At 44.1% G+C, this 20,077-nt stretch overlaps 1 protein-coding gene across 7 annotated transcripts in view; it reads left to right on the forward strand.

The window, feature by feature from the left end:
* NPHP4 (nephrocystin 4) overlaps positions 1-20,077 on the forward strand; it is a 103,832-nt gene that overhangs the window by 54,507 nt on the left and 29,248 nt on the right. For 6 of the 7 annotated variants that reach the window (XM_019541171.1, XM_019541170.1, XM_019541174.1 and 3 more), the window contains 6 exons: positions 512-650; positions 12,937-12,995; positions 14,646-14,759; positions 15,163-15,320; positions 15,562-15,753; positions 17,942-18,129. In XM_019541171.1, the coding sequence (XP_019396716.1) occupies positions 512-650; positions 12,937-12,995; positions 14,646-14,759; positions 15,163-15,320; positions 15,562-15,753; positions 17,942-18,129 (850 nt within the window). The remainder of the gene's footprint in view (positions 1-511; positions 651-12,936; positions 12,996-14,645; positions 14,760-15,162; positions 15,321-15,561; positions 15,754-17,941; positions 18,130-20,077) is intronic. The other variant, XM_019541173.1, reaches the window with a different exon arrangement.

The raw sequence follows: 20,077 nt of genomic DNA on the forward strand, positions 1-20,077 counted from the left end.
GCTGACTTCCTGCCCTTTGGGCAGGGGGCTGGACTCGATGATCTCCCGAGGTCCCTTCCAGCCCTAATGTCTATGAAATCTATGAAATGTATGTACTAGGATGTGTAATAATTATATGGCAAAGATATATCATGCATTGTTTTTATATGGATTATATATATGCATTGTTTTTCTTCGGGTAACTCCCAATTGCAGACTTTCAGATTCCCAGTTGTGGTCATTAATCCATCCTATGTTACACTGAGGCAAATATTACTGTGATTTTTGGGAGCGTTAGTATCATTCCTTCACTCTCTTGGGTTAAGGAAATTTCTTTAATAGAAAACTATAGTTTCTATACTTTAAAGAACCTTCTATTGATAGTTTTACATACATGTGCCTTGAGCTACACATTTGGTATTCTAACTTTGTTGGATGTGTGACAAGAACTGACTGACTCTCTTTTCAGGGAAGAGGTACTAAGGCATTATACTATTATATACAATTCATTTTCTAAATGTGTTTGTTTCAGGTGAAGCAGGTTGAGTCTGGTACCATCCAGTTCCGTGTTTCCACTAACTCAGAGGAACATCTCGGTGCTTCCCCAAATACTTTAAGTCATGTCAGAGAAGAGCTTTTCTGCTCCAAGAAGCCATCCACACCATCTCTCCGTAAGTGTTTTCAAGATTGGTAACTTCCAAAACATGCAGCAGAACTTCTGGCTCTGTACTAGAGAGAAAAAAGTACATCTCACATAGTACAGTACTCACTGAGTTTATAAGCTAAGTACTGGCTTGATGCTTATGTTAATTTGCAATGGTTCATGGGATTGTCACTGCATATTCTGCTTTTTGACTTGCAAAGTCCAGCCATGATAGTATAAACACAGTAGTATTTTTCCTGAGGTCTCTCAGTACAGTGTATGCATTAGGGGACTGCTTGAGGCTCTTGCTCAGCTCTTGCTTCAGGTATATGAGATAAAAAGAAATACTTTTTAGTTTGTGTGTAGCTGGCTTCTGGAATGGAGCTGGGCAGAAAACAGTTTTTCCATGCAAAAATTTCTCACATCCTTCATTAGGATGGGAAGTTGAAATATTCACAAACTGAAAATCAAAATTTCAAAATGTTTCATTTCAGTTTTGAATATTTTTAATTTTCTACTTTTTTTTTACCATTGTTAGCTTGAATTTTGAAACAAAATTGTTTCTGAAGGAGAAGTGAAGCCAATGTTTGTCATTCAGAAAAGATCAAAATTAAACTTTTGGACAATTTCAAAACTTCCCTTCAGGATTTTTAAGTTAAAAATAATTAAATTAAAACTATGCCCTTCCTGCAGTGCATTTCAGTTTTGATGACCTGACATTTTCTGAGCAAAAAAAAAGCTTAGAAGTTTAATAAAAAAAAATACGATTGAGTTGTTGGTATAAAAAGGTAATCAGGAGCTGAGGAGGATTCAAAACAGGACTAGACAGTTAAATGGACAATAAGAACATCTACTTAACAAGAAGAATATTTAGACAGGCCAAAACCTTGCCTTCTTTAGGGCACAAATCAGACACTGATGGGACTGGGACAGCAAATACCCCTGGGTCTGAAGCTGTTCTAAGTTATTCCCTGAAGGTGTTTCTTGCATGTACCCTTGCAGTGTCTAGGAGTGCCTACTGGACCAGATAGCCCACTGGTGTTGTGCAGCATGACTTATTCCAGTGTTGTATTACCCTTGGGGAGTCTGTTGACTGAACAGAAAAAAGGAGGGCTTTGGGAATCCTCCTAATCCTTCACTCTTGGGTCCGCCATGGTGAGAGAGCAGTTAGTACAAGCCTTCAGACATGTACAAGTTAGTACATGTCTCAAGGCAGCAAGCAGAAGGTGGCAGGCCCACTGCTGTGTAGTGCACAGGACCTGAGCGAGTCACTTTCCCTCCCTCCTTCAGCTCCTCCAGGGTAAATCAAGGATTGTAGCCTTCCTCCTGAGGCATTAGGAAGAAGGCAGTTATCTAACGTTCATAAATCTTAAAATGAAAGGGACAACCTACAATATCTTGCCAGGCACCTCTGCACAAGTTCACAGTCTGTCATGGGCAAATAGTCAACTGTTAATTGCATGCATGTAGTGTGAATATGTATGTTGCTGAGCTCTGGTGATGTGATTGGAAAGGCAGGATATTTCAACCCCTAGTAGCTTTCTACTTGCTTGGGTTTAGGACATGTAAGTGCTTGTGGCATACCCTTCAAACCGCCTCCTGAAATGTATCATTCCCTAATGGTAGTGTTATTTATATTTTTACACTCAAAACCCTCCAGATAGTTTGACAAAGTAAGAATTGTTAAAATAGTCTGAATAAATAACCTCATTCCATTGCACTTTATAAAATGTGACAGCAACACTTATTTAATCAGCACATACCTATGATGCAAGTGTATTCTCTTCCAGGGTCTGTTTGAGAACAAACATGCATTTTAACAGGGCAGAAGGATACTTGTGGGATTCAGGCCTTTGCAAACCTTCACCAACTACAGGGCTGAGTTTTGTTGTGTTTGTAAAACCAGGTGAGGTCTGCAAACCCGTTTATCCTGTTATGCAAGTTTGGTGTTTTTTCCTCAAGTAGGATTCAGTAAAAGACGCAAGGAAAGAAATCGAACATTTTCCTAAATAAAGGGAAGTCTGCAGTGTGTGCATGGGGAACAGAAGTGAACTTGACAGCAGTCTTATATATGTTACTGTGTTTGGGTCAATGCATGCAGCACACAATATACTGCATGGGCATATTTTCAGCACTAGCCTGTTTGTTCCTTTTGAAGATAATGGTAACATTTCACTGGCTTCATTGGGAGTAGAGTGAGGGTAAATTGTGTGCTTTTGAATATCCCCTCCAGGTAATTCTCTCTTTATCCCCCTCCCCCACTGCTGGCTTTTCCCCTCAGCAGAAAGCAAACACAGAATACTAAAAAGTGAGCTAAACTTCAAACCCACAAGATGAGACTGGGCTAAAAATTAGGGTAAATGTCCATTTATACAGTATCTCTTAATTGGGAATAATTTGGTAATTTCACTGAGGAAGCTACTGAGAACAATTTTCCTTTTTTATTAGGAGTCAGTATTTTCTGCTGTTTTTAATAGTTTTGAATTTATCTATAGATGTGCAAACCAGATTGCTCTCAATTTACCTGCCTATTTTAAACATCAATATGTGAGTTTATTACCTTATTAATGTGGTGGTGTTCCAGAAGTTTATAGGACCATTTGTACTTGAAGACATGCCAGAACAAGTCATCTGTGGTAAATGTTTTGTTGCGTAGATGAATGCCAGTTGTGACCATTTAGTGCCTATGGGGGTGCTGATTCTTGTCAGTGATGTAGTGGTGTTTTGGGGTGGTCTGTCAGGGGTCAACCCCTTGCTCACCAGTGGAAGCAAATATATGTATGGCATCAGGGAATCCACTATAAGCACCTGTTGGCATGCAAAGAACAGACTCTGCAGCTTTTGCCACAGCTGATTTTAATCAGTTAAGACCATGATTGCCCCAAGAATCCTTTTCATAGCCCAGTGGGCAAGAACAAGAACCTCCAGTGGGGAGTGGTTCCAATTCTCTAATTTTTGAAGGCTTCAGGACCAGCAGCTCTGAGTTGGGTGTAGGACATGCATTTCCCTGGCTGGACACCCATTGCACTAAACCTACAGCCTGTGTTGTTTGACAGGTTGCCTCCTACTGATCAAATGTTCTCTCTTGGAATAGCGCTGCCCCTGGCATCTTTGCTGGAGGGTGGTGTGTGCTTGATGGTCATTTTTATTTGGTATGTTGGATTCCAGGGGTTTTGCTGCTTGAAATGAAGGCTACAACGCAGCAGACTCCTATGTTGATTGCTTACTTTATGCAGTGTACAGTGTGTCCCTATAGCCCTGCTGCTGTATGCACTGTACAAAGCTGTATTGTGGCCTATTCCCTCTGAAACTCCCAGTTCCCACCTTTCTGAATGAATATATCTTTCTGCTTGCACTTTTTTGAGATTCTAAATACGCAGCTGCTTTTAAGCTGTGACTGAAGCCTTTTCACTCTGAATATTTTACAAACATATATGGTTCTTTTGATAAGCCTAATGACATTGTAGCTGTCAGCTTAAGTGAAGCACTTCAATTTATAGGTATGAATAATGCTCCAGTTTTTGCAGTGGCATGAGAGCAGACCTACTTTCTGCATTGTGAAATGCTATGTTGAGCCACTGGGGGGCGGTGATGTTTTGATTTTTGTTTTGCAAAGATTCACTGACCCATATTCAGCCTTAGAACTTTCTGACTCGCCTGTGCGTGGGTTTGTTGGTTTAAAAGGTTTTTAAAAGCAGAATCTTAAAGGGTCAATTGACACTATTTAATAGTGGTGTTTCCTTGCCTATGTTGGGTTAGACTCTCCTTCACATAATTGTGCTACTATTATGCTACTTGAAACATGTTTTCATGAAGGCAGTTCAGTTCATGTGAATCAATATAATTACAGTGTGTTAAAAGAGGTAAATTTAGCTGAACATGTCAGCATCCTATGCCATATCTATAGGGAGCAAGGACACTGAGCTAACATGTGGAATGTGAAACAGCATTTTGCTTCATTTAAAAGGAGGAACTTGCTGGAACTAATAGTCTGTTTTGTAAAAAAAAAAAAAAAAAAAAATTGGATTAGCTAAGTGCCACAAAAATAGCACAGCATGAAACCAGTGAGAAGCCAAGGTGCATATTCTGGAACACCTGATTCCCTCTTTCTGGAGCCACTGCATCTGAGAGCTCTGCATCTGAGAGCAGAAGGGGCATGCTGAGCATATAGGGAGAGTTTTAGTAGGTGCTGCTGTGGGTAATACCTGGCTTGTTGCTGTGGGTGATACCTGAGCAGGGCTAGCATAGGCCAGACTGCCTGTCAGGTAAGAAGTGATGGTGACTGGCAGTGAATCACATCCCAGCTAGTTGACATTATTATTGTCATTTCCTTGTATTGCTTTAGTGCCTGGAGATCACAGTTGTGGACTAGGGCCTCGTTGTGCAAGATGCTACACAAATACAGAACACAAATATGGCCCCTGCCCCAAAGAGCTTGCTATTTAAGCAGATAAATCTGGCATGAAGGCAGCAGGGACTCAACCATGTGTGCTAGGAAGAAATGTCCTTTTGAAACTAGGAAAGGCAAGAATGGATTTATCCGAGTGTGGTGTGGGTATGCATCTGTCGTGAACACTTAGCATGACTATGAAGAGCCAGGAGATGCAATGCTTGGCAAATGATCTCAGGTTTGAAGATTTGCCAAGAGACTTCAAATAGAAACAATTTTAACTGGTATCTCAAGAAGAACATGAATCCTCCTGCTTGTTACCTTCAAATTACCAAAATGCAAGAGCTATTGACATTTAGCATTTAGTTTAGAGTTCCAAAGTCCTTAAAATGCATCTGTCCACTCTTCCTGCTTCTCAAGATTGCTTTGCCAGCCATCTCAGCTCTGAACAGCTGATGCCTGGGAAGCTAACTCCAAGTACATCAAAACCTAGTGTCTAAACAGATGCAAGTAACTTCCTTGGGAAAGCTCAGTGGTGGAAACTGCACTGATAGAATGTAAGTCAATTTTGTAAAAACTAGTTAGCTCAATGTGCATTTACCCAGAGCCTCTCTTTATGGTGCTTGTCAGCCTTCTGGTTTCAGTTATTCCTTCAGAATATACCCCCATTCCTTCTCCCCAACATTTTTTCACCTGGAGAAATGGCTTGGCTTTTAAAGGAGGCTGGTGCAGACTTTTGGAAAGCAGTGGCAATGACATTTTCCTGTAAAAACAAACAAACAAAACAAAACCACAGCATAGTTATTGGCTTGTATTTTTCACAGCTATTTTTAAAAGCCAGTTGAGGCATGCTCAGCAAAAGCTACAGCTAAGGATAGCAGTAACAAAGCATCATCATAGTTAGTTGCTGCAGTCCTTAAACTCCCACAGGGAGTTCTGCTTGACTGTGGACCACCAGGTCAGGCCCTCACACTCTTCTTTTCACTTCCAAGCACTGAGAAAACAATTTACAAAATTAAGATTTCTGGAATAAATCTTACATTAGTACAATGCAGCCACTTTTGGAGTAGAACATGAAATCTAATAATACTTTGCATCCTGGTGTGATAGGCTGGCCTAGGAAACAAAGAGTCATCCCACCTGTAATACAATGGGGATGGCTTTATGCCAGCTTGCAAAAAAGTCATTATGGCACCAAATCCCTTGACTTAAAGTAAAGGATCTGCCCCCTCAGGCCTTGGAGGCATGAGGAGGCTGTCATGCCAGGTCACATGGAAGCCTGGAGCCCATCATCTTTTCAGTCCAGGCAGTGACAGGGCTGAAACAGCTTTCCCAAATGTCACATGCCACAGGGCACATTCCATCCTAAGAGGCACAAAACAGACAACCTCTTTCATCAGGAGAAACTAGTTTTCCCTCCACTGTTTCTTCCACCCTATGTACCTTCTTCCTCTGGCCTGACTGCACCTGGTAGTACCAACTGCTTGGTCCTGTTTCTATAGCCCTGTGCTCCACCCTCATTTTGCAATCCAAAAAACAATATATATTTCCATCTGCCTGAATTGCAGCAGGTTGCTAAGCAACAGTCTCATCCTGTTGGCCCTTCATCCTCCTTCAGTCACTGCTTTTCAGGTTAACAGTTCTTTTAGTTAAATATAGGTAGGCTTGTTTATGCATCCAGTAAGATCAGCAAACTTGTCATGCATTTTCCCATTGCATAGTGCTCATTAAATCCATTGTGCGCACACAGCTTCTCCCATCCTTAGCCAACTCCTCCAGCTACCCCAGTTACCATTAGACCACCATCAGCGTTTATCAGACTGGAGGAGGATACCCAGGTGACCTTGCCAAGCTTACAGCTGCTCTCCCTTCCAGGCAAAGAGGGTGTAGAAGGATCAAGACCACTGAATGTGCCAACTTCATGTTCCCATTGCAGGGCCTGTGCAGTTCTGCAAGCTCTTCTTTCCTGCTCCTGGCTTGGCCAATGAGTTCTCTGTGTAAGCAGTTCTGCTGGGAGGAAAAAGCAAGGCAGATCACTGGAAGGTGCAAGAGACTTTTGGAATGCCTTAGAGCTGTGCTGCCTTATGTTGCTGACACAGTGGCAACTGCCTAGTGCATGCCCACACTTGGAGGACCTGCAAGGTTCGAATCCTGTCTGCCACACTGGGATGCCTGTGCTAACAAGCTTCCCATGCCAGCTATACTAAGTGGACCCTCTTATTCTGTGGCATGCTGCTCAGGCCAGCTGATGCTCTCCTGGGACCACTCTCACTGTGTTTGCATCCAGGTTTCCCTATCTTTTTTTTTGTCCGTTCTCTGTTACTCTGCTCTCACCCTGATGGAGGTAACAGAGATCAGGATTTTGTATGTGACATCTGCCAGGCCATAATCATTGCTGTGTGAAGGCTGTTGAGTGGGCCTTTCTGGAGTGAGCCAATTTCTGTCCTCTTCCTTCCGGTCTCACCCTGGATTTGAATTACACTTTGACTGGAGGTGGGGGGGGAGGTCTGCAAAAAATGTTGGCTGGGGTTGGGGCTGTATGCACGGGTCTCTGCCAGTACCACAGGGCTGGAGCCAGTGGCGGTGGCAGCCAGAAGGAGCTGCCACTGCCTGGGCTGTTCACAAAGGCGCAGGGTGGGCCAGGGACTATGCACGGTGGCACACGGGCTCCGGGCTGTTGCAAGGGGGAGGTGCTGATTGGCCCATCTCTTATGAGGGAGCTTGTGTCTCTTATGGGGGGGCTCAGGCCCCCTTTCCCCCCACCCCTGAGCTCCCCCATAATTCGAACCCTGGTCTCACCCAGACCAAGGCCAGAAAGCAAAAAGCTGTCTCCAGACTAGAGCCACCTGCCGTATTGGTTGGCCCCTGAGCAAAGAGGTTATTGTTCCTCATAGCCTTGAGGCCTGGTGTCTGCAGGACAAGGGCAGAGCACGCAAGTTAGAGGGAAGTTTACACTGCTCTTGTTCATGCTCTGCCTGCCCTGGGGATTACTGACTCTGATTCTAAGGGCTGTCAGTTAGATCCCAATTTCACTTTTTTTGTAAATGTTATAAGACACTTCTTTTCTGCTCTCTTGTTTGTGCAGAACGTTACATACTGCAAGTCACCTCTTCCTTGCTTCCCATAACAGGAGAGCATATCCTCCCTGTTCAATGCCCCTTGTGTACTTTCATCCAGAATGCGGCATGCATTGAGGGGTGGCTGCACAATCCCTTCCCTGGAACTACCATTCCAGTGGGACCCTTTGTCCTCTGAGGGAGTGCTTTTCTCTCTGGAGCAGTTTGTGCTGTTTTCTATAGCAACCTCATATCATGTGCCCAGCCTGGTAAAAAGCTTTGTTCTAAAAATAGAATTGATCTTAGCTGTCTTTTCTTAAGGCAATTTGTCCAAAAGTAGCTGTGTACTCTTGATCTTGGGGCCCAGGCTTGCATCCTGGAGGCACTGGTCCTGAAGCACAGCTCACTGATTCCTGTCTATCATGTATGCAACCTCAACCTCAGCCGTAGGCATTTTTACTGCTGATGTCATTAATTTCCAGCAATAAAAGGGGACACCATGCTTCTCAGCACAGGGGGCACTTTGGGAGTAAAATGCCATCCCATCAAGTGAGGGCCACTGGAAAACTACAGATCTCATTCATATATTTGCAGAGCCCTGCAGGCAAGGTTGCATGCACACAAACAAGGAACCAAAAGGGCTCTAAGTCCATTTATATCTTGAGGATTAATGTCTTTTGATTCTGATTTCTTAGCCAAGTTCAAAGGGGGTATCAAAGATTTGCTCTGCATGCAAGTGAGAGAAAAGTTGAATAAAAAATCCTAATGGTTTTGCTGACAGCCACACTTGGTAAGCTGAAGCTGTCTGTGGAGTAATAGTGTGTCAGGAAAAATTAATCTCCAGACGGGTCAGGGAATTTGCTGCAGTTGGCAATCTAATTTTTTCTTTGTCTCAAGTAATATCAGAAGATTTTTTGCAGAATAAAGTTAGCTTTTAGTACCACTTGTAAGGCAGTAGCTTCCGTTAGTTCCCTGTTATTCTGGTATACATGATAGACAGCTGGAAACTCTCTCTTGCAGTGCAATGTGATAATTTTTTCTGGGTATGCATTTCCTGAAGAGCCACTGGAGCCTTCTGGAGAACTCTGAAAAACAGCCTGTTTTAAAACATGAAAACAAATCTGCTTCTAGCCTTTAGTTCTTTTTTTCTAAACTCCTTTTCTTGTTTTATGGCAAAGCAGATTTGCCTTGGAACAAGAGTTTAGATGCTTCTCAGTTTATCTGCTTTGACTGTTTATTCTGCACCCCAGGGTATAGTAGGGCCACAGTGTTATTCTTGCCCTCATAGTCAAGGGAATATGCAGAAAGCAAGCTCATCTAACATCTTTCCCTACTGTATAGCTGGTCCAAGAAAAGATATCACCAAACAAACCTTGTTTCCCCAGGATATAATATGTTGTGTAAGACACAGCAACGCTTTCCACAGCAGCCAGTTATAACCTAGCTGGGACAGAATTTTGGCCTCACCTGGAGAACAACCAGCCAGGACAGGGGAGCAGTTCCCATGTAAATACCTTGAACAATGAAAAGAAAATGGGGCAAAAGGAATCTAAATGGTGTATTTTGTGAATTGCTTTCATGGAAAGTTTTTCAGAGTTTTTTTAGGCAGCAGCAGGATTGAAAACTCTTAACTTCAGATAGAAAAATTCTTAGAGCCCATAACAGCTGTAACTAAACTAATGCAGACTCTAGCAGTATTTTAATATGGCCCTGGCTGAATGGACATAGCTCTGTCATTGCCAAGAGCAGAGTTCACTTCATCAGGCAGTTTTACATCAATATTATTTGTTGAGCTAGAGTGCAGAGGAAGCTGAGCCAGCCTCTTCTCTGCTGGGGTGCAGATCAACACATTAAAGGATTTAATGGGGTATGTGGGATGTGAGGACAGCAGCGGGAAGGCAAAAAAATGCTACTAGCAGATAAATCTATGTTGGGAGTTACATTTCTTATGTTGAAGGAAGTGACATTTTACAGTGGGTAGGACTGGAAAACAGGTGAGAACTCTTATCCCAGGTCTGCCACTGACTCCCAGTGTAGCCTTGGGCCAGTCATTCAACCTCAACACAGCCTCATTGCCTTTAGTTTAAAAGGCTCAACTCCTTTTGTGATTGGACGTCTTGTACCTGAACTAGCAATAGGGACTGTTACTTAAATAGAAGAGACATGGTGTGATATATGGTTTGCTTCATAAAGGGCTAGCCAATCATTCAAACATTTCTGATGAAAGTGCACTTGGAAGATGATCCCTGCCCCTGTATTTCATTTTTTAATGCATTCTGGGGAGCCTTTATCTGAAACAGCTTACTTGGGTTTGCTTTGAGGCTGTCACACTGTTCTAACAAGTAGGATCACTGCTGTTTGATCATATTTGCTAATTGGGACATAAGGGTTAATTCTTTGCTGGCAGACATCCAGTGGATTAATTTTTCAGCAATTCTGTCTAGGTGGCTCGTGGCTCCAAACCTGACTTGTTCATTGCAATCAGGACCAATGCTTGTTTTTGCCCTATTTAGAAAGTTCATAGCAATTATAAGTTCACAGCTGCACTTAGTACAATATGTTAGGTCAGATCTGTGTTAATGATAGCCATGAATGCAATGGGCACTTCTCTGACAGTACAAATCACTTCTTTCAAGCAGCTTGTGGAGGAGCAATGAGCAGATACTGCACACAAGCTTTGAAGCGTTCAGAAAATACAGTGACCTTTCATGAATCACAGCTTCCAGAAGAGGCTGTATGCAAAAGAGAATTCAGAATCCCAAACTGAATGGTGAACAGACCATTTTTATTCCTTTTCTCTTTTAACTCTTTGGGGAACTTTTGTCCCTCTGTGACTTCATGGACAAGGAAGGCTCGGTAATGTAATCGTTCTAATTACTGGTTGTTCTGAAAATTGATAGTTTGATCTTTATGCATAAAACATAACTATGAAGAAGCCAGATGGACATGTTAGAATTCACATAAAAGTGCTTATGGAATATACACGTAGTATTGCTAGGCAGCACTGTATATGAGCTGCTGCTTTGGTTGGATCCTTGGGATTTTTAAAGTGCAGAACACAGCGAGCCCCTCTAGAGAGTTCACAGACTATTTAAAAGGAGGCTACCCAGACTCCATAAACCCTGCCAGAGACTACATATACACTGTATTTTGGGGAGCAGCAGTCTGAACTCTGAAATCGAACTGGAATGTCACCTTTGCCATTGCTGTAGACAGGCAGGTAGATTTGGATGAGCTAAGAACTTGCTTGAGAAGTCATCTGTCTTTCATGCAATGGTTTCTGATGCTCAGCAAAGTCTAGAAGACATTCTGTCTGCAAACTTTTGCTCCTGCTCTTCCCAGTTAGCTTTGGTGGAACTTGCAAAATCCTCAGGCATATCCAGCCCATTTGGTAGCAGAAGGACAAAACTAGAACTTCCACAAGGATTGTTCTTGTGAAGTTTACCAAGCAGTTTAACAGAGTCCCAAATTTCTATGATCGAATACTAATGATCACAGGTTTATTAAGATAATGTGGTCTTTTTTATTTACACTCATACTTGTCCCTGCCCATGTTTAAGAGCTATATTGCATCAGTATCTGCTGTCACACTGCAAAAGCTAAGCGTTGGAGAAAGATGTGAGTCACTGAGCAAGCGGCTAGCAAAGAATCTTTTCTATACATTTCTGGTGCTGATAAATATTGGGCCTTGTGCATTTCTAACCATGACCATCTTAATAATGGCCAAATCCATCAAAGTAGAAAGAAAACAGTAATGTAAGTTTAAGGGAAACTCAGTAATTTCCTTGGAAAACTTTCACAATAACAGCTGAAATGAATGAGACAGAGAAAGCAAAATGAAGGCTTATTAATAGCTAAAAAACATCTGTGCTCCAATTCTGAACTAAAAGGTTTCCTGCTTATCAGGATAGCAAGTTCGTCTTGTGCCAAGGAACAAGTAGACCACCAAAGATAAAACAAAACCCATGCAGTTTCAGGGCATGAATGTACAAACAGATGAAAATAGTGACAAGACATAATAGAAGAGCTATCAAAACTGTAAGTATCCCAAAACTTCCACGTCTCATTAAACAATCCACTTAGCCAGTGCCACATGGCTTTAAGGAAAATACAGCACTGTCTTGTGATAGAGGATCTATGTTTTACAACAGGGAAGCATTCCCTGGCAGATTAAGCCTAATTCTCTTTGAAAAACAATGCGGTCTGGAGAATAACTATATATTTTTTTATTTCAGACGACAGTTATAGTGTACAGATCAGTGAGAGGTGGCTAAAAAGCAGTATCTCACCTCCCCAAATTTACATACCTCCACCAGATATAGGAAACAAATACTAGGTGACGGGAGGGGATGAACCAGAGTTATTAAAACTAGTAGCAGTAGGGAGTGAGAAAGGCACTAACATAGAAGGGGTGCAGAAATGATGTCTTTCTCCACTACAGTCTTTGCTGCAGCTGGAGCAGCCCTGCCCCCCCCGGGCATATGAGCTGAGCTGGAGAAGCCCTATGCTGCCTTGCTGTAGGATCTGTGTGGGGCTCAGCTTCTAGGGCCAAGCAGTCCAGGGCTGCTCCTTCTGTTTCCCAGCACCCAGTTTCTGTGTCCCAGCGTGCAGCCAGGTGGTTTGGGGCTTATCCAGCTGGGCTTCTACAAACCGGGGGGCACAGGCATCCTCCAGATGTAACAAAGGTGTTTTCACTGCCACTGCTGCCTGAAGTTTTACCCAGGACACCAAAATTTAGTCATGGCTCTGGTCAGCAGCAACTTTCATTGACTTTAATGGGGCTGAGATATGGGACATGGTGAGTCCACCAAATGGTATAGAATCCCTGCATTTTTTTCCTGCATTTTCTCTTGTCTGCTCCTTTATAGGTTCTACGCCTTCACCCCAAATAATGGCTTCCACTCAAGCTTCCACTCAGGGACCTGGGGTAAGTGCTTGATTGTGATGTGTTACTGCATTGGGAAATTAGATTGTCAGTTAGAGTATTCAGTGTTTTCACTGAGTCTTTCATTCTAGGAAAGGGATCCACTAGGGCAGTGTTGCTGGTAATATTTTTTTTAAAAGTTTAGGATTTCAAGTAAGAAGCGGGTTAAACTTTAAGGTCAACGTTGTAGGTCAGCAGAGTGAATCCACAGAAATGCCCAGCCCACTTGCACCTGATAAATGATGGAACTTGGTTGGGTCTGATGGAGAAGAGGTAGAAAGCAAGTAAAGGAGTCAGGAGATGAGCATGTTAGTGGTGACTCGAGTGACCAGACTGGATAAAGAGGTAGCTAGTGAGAGCTGGCCAGGGTTGCAGCTGCTGTGAAGGCCCTTGCAGGTCACTGCATGAGAAGCCAGTATTTCATATAATTAGAGTTAAGCATAACAAGGCAAGCTTTGAATAGCTGGTTCTTCCACCCTCTTCTTTTTGATCATATAATTACATCATGATTCACTGATAACAGAGAAGGAGGCTAAAAACATCAATTCTCTTGCAGACTGGTTTGCTTCATGTTGATTTTTTTCCGCACAAAATTCCTGAAAAATAGCGATGTGGAGAAACTGCTTAACTTACTAGTGAAGTAATGTAATGTCTACACACACACATTACTCCAGGGTATAAACTACTTGTATAAGCTTCACAGGCAATAGTATTTCCTTGAAAACAGCTCTGTTCGCGCAGTGTAGTCTAGCTCTGAAAGTTATTCCAGTATTCCACTGTGTATTAGTTTCCAAGGCCTTCGTGGCTAAACAACAATTTCCTGCTAGAATCCATATCCCAAACAGCAGCAAAAACATACTCTACCTATTATTTACTGGACACAAACCTTTGAAGCTGTTCTCATAACATGGATTTTTTTTATTTTTATTTTTTAAGGCAATATCATTTTAGCAGAGCAGATCTGCAGGGTTCTCCTGTCCAGCAGAAGTATATTGACAACAGTATGTAATTTCTGCATGGACAGTTTGTCAAGGTTTAAAGAATCAGGTGCAAGCCCCCAAATACAAGTTCAGAGTGTTTTTTTATTTTTGATACGGAGAACAGTACACAATGATATTTGTGAAGAAAAAATGGATTTTACAGTCATTACTGGACTGTTTTGATCTTTATCTTTCTACAGTTATTTTTAATGCATAATAATCACAGAATTATAGGAAAATAGACCTTGAAGGGACTTCAGGAGGTTTTCCAGTCTAAACCCTTGTACCAGGTAGGATCATCCTCCTCTAACCTGTTTTTAAAAAGTTCCAGGAATAAAGATTCCACAACCCCTGTAGGTAATCCATTCTGAAACTGCACAGTATACTGCAGCATCAGCAGCTAAATTAGGGAATATGGTTTAGGCATCATTAGAACCCAGAAGCATCTGAGCTGCGCAGCTTATCTAAGAAGGAGAACTGTGCCTCAGTGAGGTCTAAGCATTTATCATTCCTGACCTGCACAGATCATTTCAAAAGCAAGCCACAGCCGTGCCTTGCATGAGTTTCTGGCACTCCTGACCTAACCAGGTTCCCACAGGAAGTTCATACATCGTGGCATTTCTTCCTTCAGCAGCCTCATCATCTTAATGATAATCAGTTATTTCCTTTCCAGTTGTCGCTCTCTCAGTTGTCCATGTCACCACACCATGTAACAAAACCCCCGTTGCAGCAGCCCAGTGGCTCTCTACTTCTTCCATCTCCAGGGAGAGGCCAACGTAGACGCACAGTAAGGGTTTCAATTTCTGTTTAAGTACTGGCCTATCTTTTCCCTTGTCCAGCCTTTGCAGAAAGAAGTGTTCTTACTTGGGTATGCGTTCTCACAGAGCTACAAAGTGAACACTGAGGCCTGCGGTCACGGCATGTTCCACAGCTCAGCATACATAGAACCTGGGTGTCTGAAAATGCTCCAGCTCCTCCTTCACAGCTGCACTTTCGTGCAGGAGAGGCAGCAGAGCTCAGTGCATAAGCCAGTTGGCTGGGAGGCAGTAGTAGTTCTGTGTTCCGCCCATTGCCTGGGAGTAAGGCCACTGGCTCTGCAGCCCAAGGAGCTCCAGAGCCTGCCCCCTTGCTGTGGTGTTACCTATCCATCTAGGAGACTGCTCATTTCATCTGAGCCCCTTGTTTGTCAGCAGGAGCCGGTGCATGGCAGTGGCAGCGTAACTCATCTGGAGGCTGATCTCAGCTGTGGCTTGCTGGCCCAAGAGTCCCTGGCGAGTGACCAGCTGCAGGAGTTGCCCTTCATGCCAGTGCATGTGCCAATCGTTGCTATGGGAGCACAGGCAAGCAGGTGAGGCCCTTTGACAGAGGTGCCAGTGAGTGGAGCATGAGCAGGTGAACTCACTACTTAGCTAGTGGGATGGAGCTTCAGGTCTGTGTCACCAGCCCATTCCTTGCTGACACCATCTCTCTAAGTAACTTGGAACCAACTTAAAATGCTCATAAAGAGGTACCAGAGATGCTAAGATAGAAAAGTTTGGCATTTTGATGTTTCCCACTGCCTGGAAAACTCAAAGGCATTTCTCTTTCAGCTTTAGCACAGCGCTCACTCGGGCCTCTCTAGCCCGCCTACATGCTGCTGGCTTTCCAGAAATCCTGGATTGCAACAAGGAACCAGTAGAAGTTTTGGACCCTGCAGCCCCTGTGAACTTTGATCCCCAGAGGGAAGAAGCTGACTTCTTGCAAAGCAATGAAATAGTTCTACAGTTCCTTGCCTTTAGCAGGTAAGGCCCAGGTGCCATGGTTTAGGGTTGGGTTTATGTCCCCTGTTGCAGGATCATTGGTTTCTGTCTTGATCTTCATGGTTCTCTCTTGGTGCAATTCTGACATGTCCTTCTTTCTGTGCCCCAATGTCCCTTCATAAGGATTTTCTCCTTGCTTCCCTGAGGCATGGATTAGCCACTGCCATGGTAACGAAACTGCCAACAGTAGTTCTCGGAATAGTAAACATTTCATTTTAGATATTGCTTTATGTATTGAGCCAGTTCCAAATTAATTTTTTATTCACATTAGCCAGATTGTAATGTAAAAACTAATTACTCTGGGTTTTTCCCGAGTAACTGCTTATTTATAGACAAGGAGCTTCATTTGGAAAGGCTTTCCTGCAGTGGTGGCTTTATCTTGACAATATATTGCTCCAGTCTTTACTGTGATTGACAGTGCAGTGTAAGTCTGAAGCTAAAATGCCCTTTTCAGCTGGTTTTGGACTAGGGCACTCAGTACAAGAGAGCAGGGGGTCACAGTGGTATCAACTGATTGAAAGTGGAAGTAAATGCAAGCTGCTTTCCTCTCAAGAATACTGCTTCATAGAAAACCTCCCAAAGTCTTTTGACTATACTTACTGTCATGAATCTTCTCTGGTTCCTCTGCCTCTTAGTGGTTTCCAAATACATGCACAATGAGTAATGTTCCACATTTTTGGTTTTTATTTAAAAAAAAAAATCCAGGAATTTTTCAGGGTTTATTTTCCAAACTTAAAAACCAGGTTGAAATCAAGATAAAAGGAAGAAAAGAAATCAGTTTAAATCAGGGAAAATAGTAATATGTTCCCATGGCAGGGAAGGAGGGAGTAAGGCTAGGACTAGGGAAGGGGTGGGGGGAAGGATGCAGTGCAGCACAGCCTTTTGGCCACTCCCGGGGCTGCAGCAGGGAGCAAAGCAGAGGGAACTGTCAGTGGGTGCATGGTTGGGGGGGCAGGGCTGTTGCTGCTACATGCACCCTGGGAAGGCCATGGGCTGGAGGGCTGTGCCTGGCTATTTCCAAGAGGGGCACGTGCCCCCCGATCTGCACAGAACAAGAGAAGGCTGCTGCTGCAGGCTGGAGCCAGTGGTGGCTCTGGGCTCTTCCTGGTGCTCAGGGTGGGTAGCAGCTTGTTCTTGTCTGGCGCACAGATCTGGCAGCATGTGCCCCCTGGAAGAGCCCGGCACAGCCCTCCAGCCTACAGCCCTCCTGAGGTGCATGTAGCAGCAAGAGCCATGACTGCACTCACTGACTTACGGTTCCCTCCACAGCTGGTATCAGCCATTCGTGGGGCCGTTGCAGCAGGGACTGGGGTGAGTGGGAACAAGCAGAGCCCCAGGGGGCAGGCGGTGTGGCGCAGCTTGTCCCCGCTCACCCCAGCCCCTGCTGCAGCGGACCTGGGAGTGGCTGGTGCCAGCTGCCTGCAGTTGCTGGGCAGTGCTGCACCCTGAACCCCCTGGGACCCCAGCACTGGCACCACTGCACCCCGAACCACCCTGACTCCAGCACCAGCACCTTCTGCCCTGCCTGGGGTCAGAGCTAGGAGCCCCGTGCCCCCAGGCAGTGGCTTCAGCCCTGTGGGCCTGTGTGGAGTGGCCAGGTGAAGTGCCCACCACAGGGAGCAGGGCTGGGTTCTCCCACCTGCTCCCCTAGCGGGGCTTGCAGCGCCCAGGGCAGGGCCACAGCCAGAGCCGCTGGGGTGCAGCTGGGACCTGCCTGCCCCAGGAGTGATTGCCGTGGCCCCTTCTGCCCTGCCTGGGGTCAGAGCCCCACGCTGCCAGGCAGCGGCTCCAGCCACCCTTCCCCAGCCCCCGCGCAGCCACCACCCCCCTCTGCGCATGCGGCCACTGCCACCCCCTCCTACATACAGCCAGAAACCTGTGCCTTGAGTAACCAGCACTTTTAGCTTACTGGCACTCCCCAGCCATTCCCCACTTGTACCAGTTAACAGGGATTTTACTGTACCTGGTAAAATTGAGTGAACTGAAAAACAGATGTAAATCAGAAAAATCAGGTATAAATCAGTAAAAACTAAATAACTTCAATTAAAAACTCAGGGAATTTATTGGTGAAAACCAGTAAAAACTGAAAGCACAGAACACTACCAATGAGGAATCTGTAATAGGGGGAGGATTAACACAGATGTGGGTTTCTTTTCTTTTTTTGGTTAAGGACTCCCCAGGCTGGCACAGAGGTGACATGGCCGAAGACTGTGTATTTCACCTTCCAGTTCTACCGCTTCTCACAGGTCACCACACCACGGCTACAGCTGGTCAAAATGGACCTTGCTGACTCCACCTCTTCAGCCCCATCTTCCTACATCTTAGTTCCGATTAACAAGGAGGGAATGCTTGACAGTGGTAAGCACTAGCAATCTGAGAGTGTTATAGCTGTCACCAGATAGCGTGTCCCCTGAGGAAACCCTGCAGACTGTAGCCAGCAGTTTGGAAATTGGAAAAGGTGTAAGAACACTCTTAGGGGGTTTGACATGATGAAATAATGGGTAGGGTTGAGCAAGCACCCGGGCATTTAAATCTATTCTTTGCGCTAAACAAGAGGACACTTAGTAAAATTAATGGGCGGCAAATTTAAAGCCATATTTTGTTACCAAGCTCGCACCTAGCCAGCAGGACACATTGCCACAAGAAATCATTCATCCCAAGAACTTGCTTAGTAAGATTCAGAACTCAACCTGGTGCATATGTGTGTTTGTATACATCATACCTGCAGTGGAGAGGAGGATATGGTTTAATGAGGGCATTAACTTTTGTGCTTCAGGGCAAAACCAATTGCTTGGAGCCTAGAAGAAATCTCCCCCCTGTGGTCTGGTCATTCTGTCTTTGTTCTTGGGTGTTTTTTTGTCCTTCCTTTGAAGCATCTACTGTTGCCAGTTGTTGGGGGCAGGATACTGGACTGCTTGGATCAGAGGCATTCTGCCCACATGCTTGAGAGACTAAAGACTTGCCATCAACTGAACCTTGCTCTGGGGTTTCAGAATGAATTAAGACTAAAACTGTATCAATATTTTAAGCCTTTCCTATAGTTATCAGTAAAATTGTTTCTTACATGCTGCATTAATATGTTGTTGTGTGAGGAAAATGCACCTGGGAAGCTTAAACTACTTTTTTTTTAATTGTTCAAATAGCATTTTTGTCAATTGAATTTAGGCTGAGCTCCAAGCCAAGGTAATGGACTAGCATCTGTTATGATATCAGGTTTCCATTAGTTTATTCAGCATACAATTAAAGTGTTCAAAATGTTAAGCCATAACAAAAACATCAATAAGTGTCATTGACACGATTCAGAAATCTAGAATGCTGACTCCAGCAGTAGCTAACTGTATTTTACAAAGACGCACAGCATATCGAAGCAGCCAGTCTGTAGCAATCCAATCTGATTCTCTTAACAAAGTTTTTTTATTTTTTGTTGTTGTTTTTTTTACCATCTTATTAAATTTCTGTCCCTAGAGACAAAGCCAGTATCCTATCTCTGACGCAGCATAATTAGCTGGTAAAGTTCTTCCCTGCCCTGTAGCATAGTTAATAAACATTAGAATGGGAAGTCCACATTAACTTGATATTTTTGTGGATGAATGTCACTCCCAGAAAGAACTGAAAGCTTAATATTTTGTTGATAGATGCATACATATAGATAATATTTCATTGATAGATGATAGACACATTCTCCAGGGGAGAGAGAGAGAGTGTGTGTGTGTGGGGGGGGGGGGGGGGTGCTTTAATTACAGTGGCTCCAAGAGCCACGCTAATTAAAGCACTCATGGTGCCTCATGTATCAGCATACCTACACTTCAAAATGGTGGTGGGAGCACCTTATGTAAAGCTTGTCGAACAGGCTTTAGTTAAGGTGCCCCAGCTGCCATTTTGAGGCATGGGGATGCTGATACACAAGACATGGAGGATGGCTGGAGTGCACTAATTAGCACGCTCCAGCAGACTCAATTAATTGAGGGCCAGTGTGGTTCCCATCTCCATAAAGGAGAGGAAGGAGGACCCAGGAAACGATAGGCCAGTTAGTCTTACCTCAATCCTGGGCAAGCTTTTTGAGAGAATTAGTCCAGCACATGTCCACGAGGGGCCACCGGGGGAGAGTATGCTTAGGGGCAACCAACACGGGTTCATTAGAGGCAGGTCCTGTCAGACCAACCTGGTGCCCTTCTATGACCAGGTCACCAAATCCTTAGATGCAGGGGTAGCAGTTGAAATAGTCTTCCTGGACTTTCGGAAGGCCTCCAACACTGTTTCTCACCCTGTTCTTATTAAGAAACTGGGGGACTGTGGTGTCAACACC

The sequence above is a fragment of the Crocodylus porosus genome, unplaced genomic scaffold (assembly GCF_001723895.1).
Source record: "Crocodylus porosus isolate Cpor-Errol unplaced genomic scaffold, CroPor_comp1, whole genome shotgun sequence".
Taxonomy (NCBI): Eukaryota; Metazoa; Chordata; order Crocodylia; family Crocodylidae; genus Crocodylus; species Crocodylus porosus.